Source organism: Artibeus jamaicensis, unplaced genomic scaffold (genome assembly GCF_021234435.1).
Source record: "Artibeus jamaicensis isolate MK-2021 breed Jamaican fruit bat unplaced genomic scaffold, CSHL_Jam_final contig_867, whole genome shotgun sequence".
Lineage (NCBI taxonomy): Eukaryota > Metazoa > Chordata > Mammalia > Chiroptera > Phyllostomidae > Artibeus > Artibeus jamaicensis.
In genome coordinates, this window is record NW_026521995.1 from 9,476,628 (window position 1) to 9,494,974 (window position 18,347).

General features: G+C 44.5%; 1 protein-coding gene across 18 annotated transcripts in view; it reads left to right on the forward strand.

Annotated features, from left to right (window-relative positions):
- The window catches only part of ZNF438 (zinc finger protein 438), a 167,795-nt gene extending 152,606 nt beyond the window's left edge, over positions 1–15,189 (forward strand). For 16 of the 18 annotated variants that reach the window (XM_053673476.1, XM_053673477.1, XM_053673481.1 and 13 more), the window contains 2 exons: positions 11,284–13,036; positions 14,177–15,189. In XM_053673476.1, coding sequence (XP_053529451.1) covers positions 11,284–13,036; positions 14,177–14,792 — 2,369 coding nt within the window. In that variant the 3' untranslated portion in view covers positions 14,793–15,189. Of the gene's footprint in view, positions 1–6,386; positions 7,446–10,507; positions 10,705–11,283; positions 13,037–14,176 lie in introns of those variants that run through there. The other 2 variants (XM_037165458.2, XM_037165459.2) reach the window with 2 other exon arrangements.
- The last annotated feature ends 3,158 nt before the right edge of the window (positions 15,190–18,347 follow it).

The following is an 18,347-nucleotide window of genomic DNA, read 5'->3' on the forward strand; positions in this document are numbered from 1 at the left end:
CTTTCCCTGCACCCTAGAAAGGGTAGGTTAATTTGTGTTCTGCGATTGAAGAAGAGAGTTCAGAAGTACAAAGAAGGAATGGTGCATGAATTCCTACTGGATGACCTCTCTTTTCTTCACAAGGTCTCAGACCCCTCAGGCTGCACCAGAGCACCAGAGCACCAGAGACTGGCTGCTTACAAACAACAGAAACTTACTTCTCACGGCCCTGGAGGCTTAAAGCCCAAGAGCACGGTGGCAGCATGGTCGGGTTCTGGTGAGAGCCCTCTTCTGGGTTGCAGACTGCCATCTTTTCCTTGTGTCCTCACAAGGCAGGAAGAGGCCAAGAGAGAGAGCTCCCTGGGGTCCCTTTTATGAGGGCACTAATCCCATTCATAAGGGCTCCATTCTCATGACCTTACAAAGGCTCCACCTCCTGATACCACTACACTGGGTGGTTAGGATTCAACATATGAATTTGAGGGGAACATAGCCATTCAGTCTATTGCAAGGTTAATGCCCAAAATCATTGGCAAGAGAGAAGAGGACCATGGGGGAAAGGTGGGGGAGGGAGTGTGCCTCGGAAAAGCAACAGGAGAGACCTGGGCTAGACCCTGAGAGAACTGAAGGGCGTCTGCAGCGATAGGAAACATGATGAAATAGGCCTGCCGCTGGAGATGGAAACCTTAAATTTGCACTGTTGTCCAGTGTTCACGGTGGTTGGATTTCTCCCGCCCTGGGTAGCCAGCAGTGTGAGTGGAGAGCATGGGGGAGCCAGTGTGGGTGGGTACTGCAGGAAGACAGCAGCGGGGTGAACCCACGGTATGCTGGCTGGGAGTGTTCGTGGGTGGTCAGCTATGAAGCCTGCCCCAGAACCAGGAGTACCTGCCTACATACACACACATCCTAATGTGAAGAGCCTCAAAGAAAAGAGAATGCAAGTGAATTGCATAATCTCTCCATCTCAGAGAAAATGGAGAGTGAACTCTTACAAATTCCTAACCTATAGCTAAGAGTAAACACTTCCTTCAACCAGGTTCTGTAGATGTCATCCAACGAACAATAAAGATACTAGAGAAGAAGCTGGGCAGGATTCAGAAGAAAAGGACTCCTAAGCAGTCCACAGCTTTTAAACTCTGATGACCTTGCTCTTTGTAGTAGCTCACATCAGCATCTGACTACATTAGCTATACCTCAGAATCTGCTATGCTGTTCACTCACATACAGCCAGTCTGCACAGCTCCCGACAGGTAACTACTGCAAATCCAGGTGTATCGGTACCAGCCAATGCCTGGGGCTGCAATTGCTTTTTCTTTACTTCAAAGTCTCAGTATTGTGGGTGGTCTCTTTATGTTAAGGTAAAGTATGCCTTGATTAAAGAAATAAGTAACAGTAAAAAAAAAAAAAACTTACAAAGTAGGAGTTTTAGGGGATACGTATGGCCATAAAGGAATATACATGGTCCTGTGATTGGTACTTATAAATCATGAACTATTTGGCATTAAAGTTGAAGCATAGAAAAACCTGCAGTAAAAAAAGTTATAAATCACTGTGAGTTGAAGATAAATCAGAACTGAAGATAAAACATCTGTAAAACTATACTATAAAAGGGAGGAACAAGTACTTCAGTTTTTAAAGTACAGTTTGTACCATCCTTAAAAATGCCAATTTTGCATATAAACTAAATCCATTTTTGAAATTATAGTGTAAAAATAAGAGCATCTTTTTTATTCCAGCCCTTGCTTTCAACTATCCTGCTGTTGAAACATGGTGCTTTTTTACCACTTTAATTCATAATCATGGTATTTTGACCAAAGGCAGGAGCCTTCGACCAGCGGCATGTATCCTAGTTGAGTTAGCCCACGCGAGTTGAAGTGGAAACCTGACCTTCACCAGCTGTCATCTTGTTAGTCATCCCAGATACTTAACTCTTCCAACTGATATTGAAATGGTTGTAAGATGTCAAAAAAAGGGCGTCCGTTTTTATTTTATTTTAAAGAGACACTTCTCTTTTTCCAACTTTCTTTATTTTATGATTTCATTTATTTAGTTTCAGAGAAAGGGAGGGAGAAAGAGAGAGAAACATCAATGTGTGGTTGCCTCTCACACGCCCCCTACTGGGGACCTGGCCCACAACCCAGCCACGTGCCCTGACTGGGAATCGATCCAGTGACCCTTAGGTTTGCAGGCCACCACTCAATCCACTGAGCCACACCAGCCAGGGTGAGGAGGCCCATTTTTCACTTGTTGGTGGAAGATTTCTTGTTATGAGACATTCACGCAGCTTACTAAAGCTCGTTTGCAGGAGATATTTCGATGCTCACCAGTCTTGTTAAGAAACAGCTGACTCAGCAAAATCAGAATCTTGAAAAAGTGTGCACGAGTATTTGTTATGGGTGCTAGAACGTGAAATAAAGTGATTTACTGTTTTTACCTTGATGAAGTTCAGTTACCAAAGCCTTATAAACCTCAACGGTATGACTCAACTGAATATTAACAATTATAGTAATATTAAAAAATAATTGTAGGCTGGTGTTATGCTACTCGGTCATTCATAGATTTGAATAAAGATGCAAAATGACTATTTTATAATAATGAATAAAATCTTGTTCATGTAACAATGTTTTCGGCTGAAAAGCTAAACAACTTTATCTTTCTAAATATATTAATAATAAAAATATCTCATATAGTTTTCAACTCTTTTTCATCAGACACCTGAAATCAAAGCAGTTCTTCCCAGAAATGAGGACTGATAAAAAGGGGATTAATTAAAATGAAGGTGAAATTTACTGAAATTGAGGATTATTAAAATGATTGTAAATGTTAAACTTTCTTAATTTTTTCATTTGAGACATTAAATATACAATTAGTCAGTTACCTTAAACAATTTCTTGATAATCCCCTCAGCAAAATGCTGAGATCTACTATCACGTACATTCAGAATTCCAAATCGCCTGCCCCCACCCTCGGTGAGAGCCCACGCACCTCGCTGCTGCTCGGGGAAGCCTCATGGCGCTGCTCTCACAGACGTCTGGAGAGTTGTCCCCAGGCCTGCCCTAGACCCCATCCCTCACAGGGCTGCTGGGCCCTGGGTCTGTCCCCACCCCACGAACAGTTTGCCGAGAAGGCTTTCTTCCCAGCAGGTTTGAAAGCAACATCAATATTCAATATAAACAAAAGCAGGGAGAATTTTCCCCACAAAACAGCGCCTTAAAAATGCACGTATGTTAATTCCTGTTCACTACCATTGTCCATCTGATTATCACTTCATCACCTAGGGTATAAAAACTAGGGGCAGAGAATCAGGGAGCCTGATGGGATGGATCAGGTGTCGGGAGGGTTGAGCTGCCACAGTGGGCAGCAGGAGAGAGGCAGGAAAGAAAACATGTTTTACAGATTTACTGGGAACGTTATTGACAGGTAACAGCCATTTCTTCCCTCTCTCACTTCTCTCTCAAAAAAGAAACACCAGCTTAAGGATTCAGTACTATTTCCGTAGGGTTAGCATTCAGTATCTGGGGGGGGGGGGTTGCCCATTAAAAATAAGTGTCAGGAACCTCATATGTTTTGGCAAGAAAAAGTGGAAAACTAGTGTCTGCTGAGCATCTCACATGTGGTAGGCACTGCTCTTCATGGAACTTCATGCAACTCCGATAGACCTTTGTAGCCGGAAACTATTAGTGTGTGCACTTCATAACTGAGAACGGTAAGGCTCAGGGAGTGTCTTTCACAAGCCACAGGACAGAACCAGGAGTTGAAAGCACCTCTGTCTGAACCCAAAACCCATGATCTTTCCACTAGAGATGATGGTAGTGGCCATAACCATGAATAATAGCTTACAGTCTGCACGTCAAGGTAGAAAGAGCCCTTAGAGTCCAAAATGAGCTAAGGCTTGAGGTCCAGCCTGTTACTTAACCAGCTTTGAAATCTTTATAAAATGTACATATAACAGTAATTCCCAATTCAGGATATTGTGGAGATGAAATGATAATGCCTGTGAAGTATGCACTGGACCTGATACAAAATATGCCTTATCGTTGGAATAATATTTAAGAATCAGTTTTGATAAGTACTAGGAAATGAAGAAGTTCTAATGCTCAGAAAAGTAATTATTTTTCTTGCTAAGCCAGGCTATGGATTCAGTGTTCAGCAAGGCAGTGCTCAAAGGCCTGTGCTGAATAGGTGTCTGGGTATCAGCAGTCTAGTTACAGAGGCAAAGGAGAGGGAGTCAGGTAAGAGCATAGGTCAGCAGAGCTAGGCATGTGCAAAGGAGAATGGAGAAATCTGGGCTGGGGACACAAGACGTCTACTTGGGAATGCGCTTATTTCTTCTGTAGATGTCATATTTCCTGAAATGGGGGTCCTGGACATAAGGTCTCTAGGAGGTCTTAGTGCTGCAGAGACATGGGGTAGAAGTGGCATTTGGCATCCCCTGTCCCTGGACACAAAAGAACACTGTGCCTCTGCCAGCACATTTTACGGCGCGAGCTCCCAGTCAGCACTCAATCAGCTCGTGTTGACTGTGCTGCTGCAGAGCCCGGGCAGTGCCCTGGGGAGAGGGGAGGCAATAGCTAAATGTGTTTATAGGGTTTTCAACAAAATTAAGTTGAGTTCCCCTGTGTTATGAGGCAATTCTTTTATCTCAGACATCTCTGGGGTTTTACCATATTTGTTTTAACCAAAGACCATCTTGGGAAACAGTTTAAACCCCAACTGGAGTTTATTATTTGAAAGCCAAGTGGGAGGGGGGAAAAGAGATGCCAACAAATAAAATTGAAAATAGGGCTTTTTAGTTTTAATAAAGTTAAAACTTAACACCTAACTGTTTCGGCTCTGACGTGGCTAAAACTTGGCAGTACTTTCGTTTTGCCCCTGGATCCCTGGAGCCTGTTTTAAGAGCAGGGACACGCCTCTCTTTCTGTCCCTGCTCCTACTCCATGTGGAGCGTAGGCCTGTGGCCCCAGTACACAGGATCGTGGAGTTGTGCCCGCACCGACAGAGGCACAAGCGGGAACAACTTTGTTCAGTAGAAACAAAGGAGGCTTTGGTTGTGCCCGTGGAAAGCAGGCATGAGCCGTTGCAGCTGTTGCCTGCCCCAGGCACTGCTCTGCAACATTATCTGGGCCAGATGTGTTGTGGAGCAGATGGTCAAGCTGGCGCAGATGTGGGCACTTAGTGCCCTTGAGCCCTCCCTCCCCCCGCCCCCCCACCCCGCTGCCTCTGACACGCAGCGAACTCCATCAGACAGATTCTTTGGAGGGGACGGAGGAAAAGGAGGAAGACACACAGTACACTTTTTCCAAACAAGTTCAGCTTTAAAAATCTGCTTTTACCTTCAAATGATTACTAATTTTCCATGAGTTCTTTCTAATAAGTAGGCTTTTGGAAAGAATTATTTAAAGGTAATTGAAGTTGGGAGATCAGACAAGCCATTTTTATTTCAAAATTTCTTTTTTTTTCCTAAACATTCAGAGATAATGTTGTATTTTAGAGTGAATTAGGACAACTTGTATATAATTTTCCTCCTTTTGAGGAGCGTGAAGGAGAGGAAGATCACTGCTTCAAGTTGGAAGGGGGCAGGTCTGGGCTGTGTGGACTTTGGCACATTATGTAACTTCCTCAGGACTTGTTTTTCTTAATCTGTAAAAGGGGAACAGTAATATTTATGTGCAGGGTTTAGGTGAGGGTTCAGTTAAAAGACCTAGCACAGATTCTAGATCATAGTAAGGACTCAATGTCTATTTGTTTCCCTTTCATCCACAGTTAGATCAGTTTCTGTAAGTGTCATTTTTCAAAATAGTTATTTTTCATATGTGTAAAATATTAAAAACAGCCCACATTTACAATCCTGGTATTCAGTATTCACATTGTATAATTTTGCAAAATTAATTTTACTGAGTGAGGCTTTTATGTTTTCAGTTCATAAAAGTCCATGTTTACGGCCCGAGTGTCCTGTGTGTCTCTTAAACGGTTTTGTGGGTAATTTGCAGGATCTCCAGAGATCGTGAATGTCAGTGGAAACTTCTGCCTCTCATTATTTAGTGCACGGGTCTGCGACATCTGTAATTTAGTAGGTGACAGGTGAGAGTTTTTTGGTCAACATCTGTGAAAGGCCTTGTAAGTGTGTGGTGGAGTAAACCACTCTTGTAGCTACATTGCGAAGAAATACTTCCTATCATCATACAATCTTACTGTTTCAGAGTTTTAAAAACTGAATTGGCACTTTCACCTTCTCTAAGAACTCCTATTCACGCTATTTTAAAAAGAAAAAAAAGAGCCTGTAGTTACTGTAGCATAACCGACCTTCACTGCAGATTGCCTCGTTTCGTCCTGAAGAGCCAAGTGTCTGGGGCTACACTTTTCCGGACCCCAGTTGTCCTGGGAGGTAAATGAGCTCTGACACTCCTCGGTCCTGACTTTTGGGGGTGGCTTTGTGCTGCCTGTCAGATCATTAGATCAGTGCCCTTGTCACTAGCAATTCCTGTGACTGAGTGGGCAAGGAAACTAAAAAACATGAGACACTGTCTGTGTGTAATCCAGACATAGTTGTTTGTTCCTGCCTACACACTTACCCATCATGAATATCCTGAAACGGTTTTCAACCTTTTTCATCTCATGGCACACATAAACTAAGTGCTAAAATTCTGTGGCACACCAAAAATACATATTTTTTGCCAATCTGACAAAAATATATACGTGTGATTATGATCCGTTCATACCAGATGGCCATTGTTGTGTTGGCTGCTGTCATTTTTTTTGTTTGGCCATCTCAGGGAAAAGAGGTCGGTGCCCCTGACCGAGTAGGCAGGTACTGCGTGTTTTACAGATGTTTGCGGATCACCAGCTGAAAAGTTCGGTCCTGAGAGATATGCTTTCTAAAAATAGATTCAGATAGGGGAACTTTCATTCTCCTTTCATCCATTCAACAAATATTTGTAAGCACCTCCTGTATGCCAGGCACAAAAAGTATTCGGTGCAAAATAAGTACCTGTCTCATCCTGACCTCTTAGCTCTCCCAGGGTCCCCACCCCAAAGGCCACCCAGTACTGGTTTCTTTTCTTTCTTTTCATATCCTGTGCATATACAGGAATATATGTTGGCGTGTGTGTATCTCACAGTCTTTTTAAAATCCAAGTGACAGCATATTATAAATGGCACACCTTGGAGAGTATTTTATATCAGCCTAAATCATTTACTTTTTTACTGCTGCATAGCACTACATTGTATGGTTGGGTGATTATTCTGTTAATACCCTGTGCTAGACATGCACCGATTCCTGCAGTTCAGTTTTGTTTTCCTCCTATTTTTGTGGCTTTGCCCTCTTCCTCCTATCTTGCGTTTCTTCTAATGCATCAGTTTCACTTCCTATCACTTACTCCCTATGGATTCCGGGAAATGAGACTCAACACACCTTCACGAAGACCCTCGCTCTTGCATGTACTTCTGACAGATCCAGCTAAACCTGCGTAAGTTAAATTTACCCAATAAACCCTTATCTTTTTACCCCACAGATTTCTTGTGGTTAGCTTATGATCATTGATCCCGGAGCCAACTGATAAACTTGTCTACCCTTGTATCCGCCTCTCGAATTGCCGGGAACTAACCGTTAGGCCCCATATCTGTCACCTAGGACTCTGTCCTTTCAAGTTGCCCATGCGGCTCACTGGTCAGTACTCTCCCTTGCTGGGACTGCTGATCACCCTGGAAGGTGTCCTTTGCTTCCACACCTGACCACGACTGCCTCCTTTTCCTTCGAATATCATTACTCTTCCTGTATGATATTTTTTCCATTATAATGTGGAAACTTTGGAAGATCAATGAAAGCATATTAACTTTGAAAACATCATAATTAGCTCACCCGCTTTGGAATGGCTCATTTCTGGAAACCTTACCTGTCAGGAGGTCACTTGCTTTCTTACACTTGGTCATAAAAAGGAGGAAGGCCCTGCCCAACGCAAGTCTTCAGAGACTTTGAGTTGACCTCGACCACTGGTTGTTGCTTCAGCTGCATCTCCTGTTCTTTGTTATTTCTGCTCCTCTCTGTGTTGACATTACTATCCGCTGCCTCTGAGGTTCAGTTTTTCCATTTCTAGTTGATTCTGCTTTCTACACTCTCATCCCCCCCTTTTCTCTCTCTGTCTGTTTTTTTAAATGCAGTTTTTTCTTCAGAGCTTGCTTACTTCTTTGACTATTTTAGTTCGTATCCCAGCAGCATAATTTACTGTTCTCTCTCATTTCCTCATGGTTAGTCGGTTGGCCTCACCCACTTCTTGATTTTAAAGGATTTTATCATGGTACTAACCCATTTTCTTATTCTGGCAGCAAGTGTAATTTAGTTAAAACAACAAACAACAGCAACATTTCAGAGATATAGCCTCATTTCTTTTTTAAAATTTTCAACATTTGGAAGTGTTAAAGTTTGCTTTTAAGTAATTTTTTTAGAAGATGTTTTACATTCAGTCTGTAATACCTTTATTTCAACCATTAATCATTTTATTACCACTTACAAATTCAACAAAGAATTATTACATTTCTACCATGTGCCCAACACTGTTCTTGGCCCTGAAGACGTGAGCCAGCTCCCTGCCCCCGAGGAACGCCCTGTCGGGGGCGCAGAGCCGGTAATGCAGTCCTAGGGTGGAACTAGCGTGCCGCGGACACTGAAATGGAGGGGCAGGGAGTTCAGAACACAGGTAAGTTTCAAATCAGGTGGTCAGAGAAGACCTCCCCGAGGCAGCAGGTGCAGAGACTGAGGAAATGAGTGCGTGGCACAGTGAGGGAACAGCAAAGAAGTGACCGTGGCTGGAGAGGAGGGAATAATTAGAGAGGTCCCCAGGAGCCAGATGGCAGGAGGCCTTGTTGGCCTCTGCAGGGACTCTGGCTCTGGCTCTGAGATGAAGAGCCAGTGCACGGTTAGGGGCAGTCAAGTGAGGTGATGCGGCTTACGCTTTGATGTATTATCGTCACATGTTATTTCAAGATTTATGACTAAGGACGAAGTAGCCTTTCTTCTAGCTCTTCTTGGCTGTAAATATTTTGTGCTCAATCAATTAAGAGTACGAACTAGATATAAACGACCCAGTGCTTTCTCTTCTTTCCTTCCTCACCCTGGCCTGTTGTGTAAATGCAAGGACTTATCATTGTTGTTAATGTAATTTTGTAACAAGCCTTGTCTCTGGGTAACCAAAACTATCAATAACTTTAATCTTTTTGCAAAACCTCACAATCCCAATGTAACATACTTATTTATAACTTCAGTACCTCTTCCAAAAAAGATGACGTGGGGTTTGAAATGGAAGACATTTATTTAACTTTCAAGGCACTGAAAATAACACTAAAAAACAAATAACTTACATTGGAAGAAGAAGCAAACGTCGCGCATCCACTTAGGTGACTGTGGCCAGGCGATTGACTAATCAGTTTACCCATGAACTTCGTGGCAGCAAAGCTAGAAAGAAAAACAGGCTGCTGAATTACCCTTGTGTGGGTTTTCCAGACCTCACTGGTGGTTTCTCTTCTTGTTCTAATGCAAGTCCCCGTGCAAAGTGTGCTTTTAACATTCTCTTTCTTCCCCAGACAGTGATCACTTTATAAAGTCGATCAGTACACATTTCTTATTCCTATTACTCTGTGATTTGTTCACGTGAGGAGTGTCATTTTCACTGGAAAAAAAAAAAGCAACTTTGTGCTAAAATTGTTTGTTCAGTAGCTGAAGGCATTAAAATCAAGGTTGATTTTTTTAAAATGTTTTAATTGTCTCTCTCACTAGATTCCAGCTACCTAGGGCAGAAACTATCTGTTCATCTTTGATCCTTGGTAACCTTAAACATGTAATTCTTTACACCTCCGTTCAGAAGTGCAAAATCCAAAAGCCCTGAAAACAAAAAACGTTATCAAAAGTTGGTACCAAAACTCATCCAGAGGCAAAATCTGAACTAAAACTATTTAGAACTCTTTGTCCCACTTTTGTGAATACGCATTTATATATTTTGCTACAGAAGTGGTAAAAGGCTTAATTTGGGGTGCTCTGCAGACTCTGTTGGGTATTATTTAACATTTAGTGTGTGCATCTCATGGCTTTTTAAAAATTAGTAAGCAGAAATTCCAAGATATTCTGTGCCCCTAAGATTTAGAAAAGGGATTGTGGGCCTGTCGTGGCCACGCCCCAGACTCGCGTAGGGACCCAGCCCCTGTGAGTTGGGGCGACGTCTGCCTAAAATGGGGCAGTTGGGAATGGGAGGTTTCTCTGCAGGGGGGCCTCACAACCCTGAGGCCTCAGGAGCAAAACAGATGATTCCATCCGTAGAAGCACCTCAGTGACATGTTTCCTGAGTTGTTTTCTTAGAGTAGTAGGAATTGGTCTTCAATTGTAATAAACTGGGCAGGATGAAGTGCTAGTCTGTTAGTTAAAACTGTTCCTAAGTGCCCCAGGAGGCGCTTTTTGTGTGCGTTTGTGTGTTTTTTATGTTGTCTCTGTATCTTCACCTATCACTTTCTATCTTTTTGTTTTTCTTCAACATTTTTTAAGGTGTCAAATCAGCTTTTTTAATACTGGTGATTTAATTGCAAAAGCACACATAAACAGTTTGAAAGGTGTGAGAAGAAATTCACAAGTCACATGGGGAAATAGCAACAAAGCCAGCATTCAGTCTGGAATTCATCCACTGTGCAAAACCAATCGCACTGCCAAGGGGTCAAATGGTGTGTCCTGAAAGTCAGTGAAAAGTGAGTGTGATACAAGAAACATTTGTTTCATACTGACGATACAGGGGGAAATATCAAGATGAATTAAATTTCAGCTTCACCCTCACAAAGCTTAAGCTTTATAGGAACAACAAGACATGTATATAAAGTAAGTTAAATACACAGTAGAACAGACCAGAGGGATGGCCAGCTCAGGAGGGCAGGACGGGGGGGGGGGGCGCAGCCTGTAAAGACGCGTGGGAGTTCGGGTAAGGGGATGGACTTAGTGAGTAAAGTCTTAGTGAGTAAAGCTGAGCAGGACAGAGTCCCAGCTCTCAAGAAGCTCTGTTTAGTAGTAGAGACACAAACACAGATAAATTAATATGAGAAGTGGCAAACGTTATTTATGCAGGAACTGTGGAACTCTAGAGGAGGCTGACAATTGATCCTTGGGAAAGGTAGGCAGGCGCCGACCTTCACACTGGACGCTGAAGAACGCAGGAGCTTGGGGTGGGTCTAGGAATGCCTTCTAGGCAGAGTAAATGATGAGATGCTTAATGTCCATTCTCAACAACAGCACAATTATATCAAGGTGACTTTTACATTGTAATGTCATTGCAGGTGAATCGGTCATGCCTTCTGGAACAATACAGAGTGGCAAAGGTTTGCAAAATAAGAGTCAGTTTAGGACCATTGCACCGAAAATTGTTCCCAAGGTCCTAACGTCCAGAGTGCTGTCGGGCCACTCGCCATCACTCTCCGATCAGGTGACTCCAGGCCCTCCCGTCAGCTCCACACCGCTGGGGGTGCCCACCCAGAATTATGCTCTGATGCAGGTCACTGGCCCGGAGGGGACTTTTTCTCTCGTGGCATTGCCTCATGTTGCCTCAGCTCAGCCAGTCCAGAAACGCAGACTGTCCCTGCCCCAAAACCTTAAACTGCCGATTCCTCGATACCAACCCCCAAGAAATAACAAAGGATCGACCAAGAACTCCATCCGGAGCTCCTCTGAGAACAGCTGTAGCAAACCTCCAGTCCAAACCCAAACGTCCCCTTCCCTCCTTGACCATTCCGAACCCCAGCCCCGTCCCAGCCCACCCGATCCAGCGCTGTCGCTGAACCCGGCCCCGGCCGGCCTCAGTGCGGCCACACTGACCAATGACCATGGGCAGCTGGACCGGCCTGACACCCCAGCATTATCCACGCCAGAGCAGCCCTCTGCCAAGCGGGGCTTCTTGAAGATTTCAGGGAAAGAAAACTTTGCAAGCAAAGAAACATCCAGTAAACCTTCTGTTGTTGCCAGTGAAAAACATAAAGAACAAGTTGATCTTGCAAAAAGCACAATTAGATTATCACCAGCCATTTTTGGCAGTGCGCTTCAGTTGGTGCCCTCGGCCCCCAAAGGGAAACTGCCAATCTTGCCCTACTCTAGAATGAAAACAACAGAGGCTTATAAAAATGAGTCAGCTGTTCACACTGTAGACCTTTCTTTACCTGGGCTCAGGGCGGACTGTGATAAGACATCCACCATCGCAGAAGGCTTTGATGCAACTGCCAAAATGGCCACGAAGGTGCCTAGTCTGCAGGTGTCGAAGCAGAGTCCCTGTGAAAGTGCCTTTTGTTCAGCCACCAAACTGGATCTCAACCACAAACCAAAACTGAATGGTGGGGCAGCAAAAAGAAAAGGAAGAAAACTGAAGGTACCAGATGAGATTTTGTCATTTCAGGAGGAAAAGAGGAAATGTAAAAGGATAAAAAATGATCCCCAACAATCCAGAGACCAAAAAGCTGGGGCTATGAAAAAATACCGTAGCATTATGCCCAAACCAGTCGTCGTCACGCCCGCTGTGACTCCTCTGGCTTCTCCTGCGGCTGTGCCACAGTCCCAAAGGCCCAGCGGCCCAGGACAGGACATTTTGTTAAGTGATTCTCTCACTCCTAAATATCTCAGCTGCAAGCAAGACAACAGCTCTTCTTCCCCTAAGCCCAGCTCTGCATTCAGAAGTGGATTCTCTGGCATAAAGAAGCCGTGGCACAGATGTCCTGTCTGTAACCACCACTTCCAGTTCAAGCAGCACCTTCAAGACCACATGAACACACACACGAACCGGCGGCCTTACAGTTGTCGGATCTGCCGCAAGACATACGTCCGTTCCGGCAGCCTGAGCTCACACGTGAAACTTCACCACAGTGAGAACCGCCCGAGGAAACTCGTGTGCTGTGAATTTTGTGCAAAAGTGTTCGGTCACGTCAGAGTCTATTTTGGCCATCTGAAAGAAGTGCACAGGGTTGTCATCAGCACCGAATCCTCCCCCGGCGAACTGCTGCCGGGGGATGCACCAAAGAGCAGAGACACAGAGGTGGCTGTGCAGAGGTGAGTGCCAAGGAACGGACGCGTGGCGAGGCAGCCTGTGTGGATTGGGGCAACAGGCTAAGATTTCATAGTCAGAAAGATAACTTTGTAAGACGTCTCTCAGACTAAGATTTTATGAGACAGCTACCTCTTTCCTCTAGTTCTGTGAAGAATAATCTCATTTGTCATTGGTTTCTGATCAGTCATGATTTATAATGACACCAACCCCTGGAAGCCAGGCCACAAATGTCTACCTGAGATGTGCTGGGGACCATTAGGCGACATATTATTTTTGTATCTGACATGTGAAATAGGAAATATTGTATATAGTTCCTGGTGCTCTTTACAAATAGTTTCCCCAAAACAGTATTCACAGAATTTTTGTATGAACAGCATCCTTTGCCCCAGAATGCCACACATAACCTACGCTGGCAGCAGGGTGCGACCAGGCCCTGCGGTGTCCTGACCTCAGACCCTCTGCATTAGCCCCATTTTCCCTTTGGGCCACATTAGCTTTCCGCTGTAGGACTCCGGTTCGCAGGTCCTGCTCGCCGGCCTGGTAAACAAACGGGCCAAGCCATCCGCAAGCACCAGGTCGCCAGGGAGTCTCACTAAACTGAATCCTCCTGAGCACTGTGGAGATGAACCATTTCCCACACTAGATTTTTTGGCCCCTGCCAAAATTATTTTGGCCCCTACAGTAAATTATTTTACTGTACTCCATTTTGATTTTTAGGTAAAATGTCCATACGGTGTTTGGTGCTCCAGGCTAGCTAGCGATGGCAACAGTGGGTGGTGTGAGATGGGTACTGTCAGCCAAACCCAGCATGTTCCTGGAGTGCCTCCCTGGGTGCCACCTGACCCTCGCCGATGCCGCCTGTCCCTGCGGTCACCAAATCTTAGTAGGCTCCCCTGGGGACAATGCCTGAAGGCCCCTGGTAGCTTGAGAAGTGTTTGGCCCCAGGCAAAAGTGACAGTCGGGGTCCTGTGGCCCCTGCTGAAGGCCGTCCTGGGCTCCCTCCGTCTACTCATCAGCTTTGTGCTTCTTGTCAGCACACTTCTTGTGTTATAGGTCTTTGATGGTTCAGAGTTCAAAAAAGGAAAAGTTCCAATGCTGTTTTTTCCATGCAATTTTATATTGAATGTTTTCCCCCTTTTCAGGGACAAGTCCAGCCCAGAAGAAGACCTCCTCTTAAACCAGGCAGACGAAATCAAATTGCAGATTAAGTGTGGCCGCTGCCAGATCGCTGCCCAGACTTTCGCCGAAATCAAGTTTCACTTACTTTCCGTCCACGGAGAGGAAATTCAGGGCAGGCTGCAAGAGGAGCTCTCCCCCAGGAGCCAGGCAGCTGCGCAAGAACTGGCCCGACACGCTGCTCCTTCCTGGAAGCAGCGTCCTGAGAGAAGGAAACTGCTGGAGAAGCCCCGTCCCTCCGACGAGGAAGTGCACGCGGTCCCTACATTGAGAAGGCAACTCTGCCTTCATCGTCAGAATGACAAGGGAACAATCACAAAAGATGAAGGAGCCCAGCCAGGACCCAGCGAGCCAGGAGAAGCCCCCCAGGGCCCTGCGTGTCCCAGCCCACACTCAGCTCCCCTCCAGTCGCAGCCCGGCTTTCACTGCGTCCTCTGTGCACGGACGCTTGGGAAGAAAGAAGAGCTCCTCCTGCACTGGCAGCAGGGGCACAACTGCGAGGACGCCCCCGGGCTCTGGAGGATTCTGAAGGCCTTCTCTCACCAGGGGGCGGTCGGGCTTCCCGGGGACACAGGGGAATGAAATGCTGGGGCCCCGGGAGGGGGAGGGAGTCTGTGCCACCCTCCCCTCCAACTTCGGGCTGTGTGGTGGCCCTCCATGATAAAATCAAACCAGCTGGGATCAGCAATAATAAGCAGAAGTGATTTTTGTACATAATTTTATTTTCTTATGAACTATATGCCCTTGATGATGCATATTTTTCTAAGTGTACGCAGTTTTATTTTAAAATTCTGTATACTAACTGTTCATGTCTTAGATTTTTTTTTGAGAATAAATAAAGAGATCAGAATTTAGAGATTGAAATGTAAAGGATTGTAGGCTGTTCTGCAGATACAGTTTCCAGTAAAAACATGTGTTTGAGTGTGCGTGTGTCCTTTTGTTCAAAAATTTCTGTCTACGTAGGTCAACAAAATTGAAAATTTGGGGGCGACAAAATTATTTGTCTCAACCATATTATTTTTAAATTCTCTTGTTTAATTGAGTATCTTGTAGAGCAGTGTGTTTAATAAGGTTCTCATCTAAAATAATTTAAAATCTGTATTTTCAAGACTCAGTTTTTTAAATTCTACTTTTTAATGTTTTTATAAATTTTTTATTTATTGATTTTTAGAGAGAGAGAAACATCAATTTGTTGTTCTACATGCATTCATTGTTTGATTCTTATATGTGCCCTGACTGGAGATCAAACCCATAACCTTGGCGTATCGGGGACAAGGTTATAACCAGCTGAACTACCAGGCCAGGGTCTAAATTTCTCTTTTCTTAAATGCACATTGCCTTGAAGATTAGATGTAAGTTTCACAACTGTAGAGTTTCATATCAAAGTAATAAAAATTTTGCAGTACTTCAGCTAATAAAAAATTTCACTTTTTTGCTAAAAAGTCATTTTCAGGCCAGAAAATTTACAGCCTGGGAAGTGAACTAGATAGTTCAGTCCAGATGTCTAGGTGTCTCAGTTGCTCCCAAGTAATTTCAGTGGGTTGTTGCTAAATGATCAATTTTATACACAACTGTGCTGTTCAAGCCCAGGTTCTCTTCAGAAGTCAAGAGTAACTGATTGCCTCTTAAATTCCTGGGAAATTACCTCAAATCAGAAGAGTTGCCGTTTGAAGTTCCTGGCCATCCTGGCTGCAAAAATATTTTCTTGAAATGGAACTTGAACACTCATCCCACTGAAATTTCAGCCTGTAGATGAAAGCATGTTGCTTGTGGCCGGCCCGCTTGCCTGAAGCACGGCCAGGACATCAGCACAACATTTTTCTAAAGGAAGATACTGAAACAGAGGAAGAACTGCATCGTAATTGATAAGCTAATGGGTCTTAAGTCATATTTTTAATGTCTAATTTTACAAGCAAATGCTCATAAACGTGCTTTGTCTCAAATGCTACGAAAAGGGAAAATTCAGTCTTTGGCTTTTTGCAAATTATTACAGATTTGAAAATAAGAGGGTAGGAATGGAAACATCTGAAAAATTTTGCTGTGGTTTATCAACTGATTACATGCTACCCGAGTTCCGAGAGAGATTAGACTTTCACTCTTTGATCTTTTTAAAACTGGGTTATTTATGAAACAGCTTTACCATTCAGTGCATTACCTAGTTTGTTTGGGGAAGATTGGTCTTAAAAACACTAAAATCTGGGCTCTACCTAGAATACTGTTTGAATTGAAAGTATAAAATAATGCATTAAACTGCTCAGTCCTCAGATACTAAGCAATATTTCTGAAATAGCAGTTGGCTAACGGCAGAAGAGTGGGTCTGGGGTGTGTATGGTATGAGGACTAGAGGAAAATCTGAAGGCCACAGAGTCACAGAGACACCCCCACCCCCCCCACTTAGCCAGTGTCTCACTGCCTGTTCTTACAGCACGGGCCAGGCCACTAGGGTACAGACCATTTGTGCAAAGAAGTGGAGAGCTAGGAATGCTGCAGAGAACAGAAGTCAGGAGATGTGACCGGCTCCCGGGTGAGTGCTGTGGCTGGATCCCGCGCTCACTGGAGCATTGATCTGCGGGGGAGGGAGGGGAGTGTGCCCCCCGCCCCATGCCACCCCTGCCAGCCTCTAAAACGTTTGTTACAGTTCTCAGCTTCTAGAAACACTTCCCTGTGTTACAAAGTCAACTAAGATAAGGAATTTCTGCCCTTACTACTGTAGCAGCACTGTCTCAGTGAGAGTGGTGGGAAGCAATGAGAAGAGGGAGTGATTCAGCTGAAGTAACTTTTGGGAGCAGTGAAGCCAGTGGGTCTTCACAGATACGCTTGCCTGGGGTGCAGACGTGTTGTTCTCACGGTCCTACCCTGCCTGCTGGACCCAAGGACAGCAAGGCGTGGAAGCTGTGACGCCTACTCTGCCAGCCCTGGAGAGAGTCACCTTCCTCCGGCTCCAGTCCCTGGTCTGTAAATTGCCTGTGATGACCCCACCTCCAGGCATAGTTGAAGCATGATTCAACACAAACGAAGTGGCCACCGCAGGTGGGCCACATAGCAACTAGTGGCTAATACTTACTGTGCTTTTGGTCAGACTTGAACAAAGAGGTCTGTTACACCATAGAAAAATCATTTAACACTGCAAGCGGTGAGCCTCAAGTCCAGAATGTGAGGATGAAATTACTAGAACCACAGATACTTCACCTTTGTATAAAAAGTGTATTTTAATTCTTAAGCTGATTTGGATTATGTGGCGGTTTGGTAAGTGTCTAATCGATATAGAAAGCGAAGTTCACTGATTCATGTCCATTTGGGCCTGGGGTTCCTCCCTGAGGCTGCTCCTCCATGCAGTTCAGTGGCCCTGGCCTAGCTCATCACAGTACCTATGCCAATGTCCTGAACTTGACCGTGGTCTTTCCTGCTGCCCACAGTAGGTCATAGGTCTCTTGAGGATAGGGAATGTGTCTTCGCTAAGCATGTCACCCCAGAGGAATAGTGCTCAATAGATATTTCTTGAAAAATGGATACATTAGCTAAATACAAATGAAAATGCCACTTCCCTTTTCATGAATAAATCCAGCTTTAGGAACAACCAAACAGCGAGAAAGGCACGGAGACAAATAGGTCTTAAATTCTGCACATGCATTTTGCTTAATATCTTGTGCTTCTTGGAAAATTGTTGCAAGGCCAGCAAAATGAGATTTCTTTTTTCTTTTCCTCTGGCCCTAAATTATTTCTGAAAGTTACAGCATTTTAGATTTGTATTGTTTTATTAGCTGTCATTTTTATTCATGTCCCCTTTTGTTTCTCGCTCTTTCCCTGGCTCTCTTCCTGGTTCAGCTTGACTGTTCCTCTGTTAAGCTGTTCCTCATATGGAAAGTTGTCTCTTCATCAGCACGCCATAAATAATAAAGCCTGGGCCCCGTCCAGGGCCTCCCCTGGCTCCACGCGCCCGCCTCCCAGCTGCGCGGCTCCAGCGTTCTGCGGCCCCAGTGACACGATCATTGGCCGTCAATGCTCGGCTTCATTTATTTATTAGAATGCTCAGATCTGGACTCGTTTGCTCCATTCAGATTGCTGACATGTTTTGTTAGGCACATATTTTACGGTCTCCCCTTTTCACTGAGTCTGATAAAAAGTGCCCTGGTACAG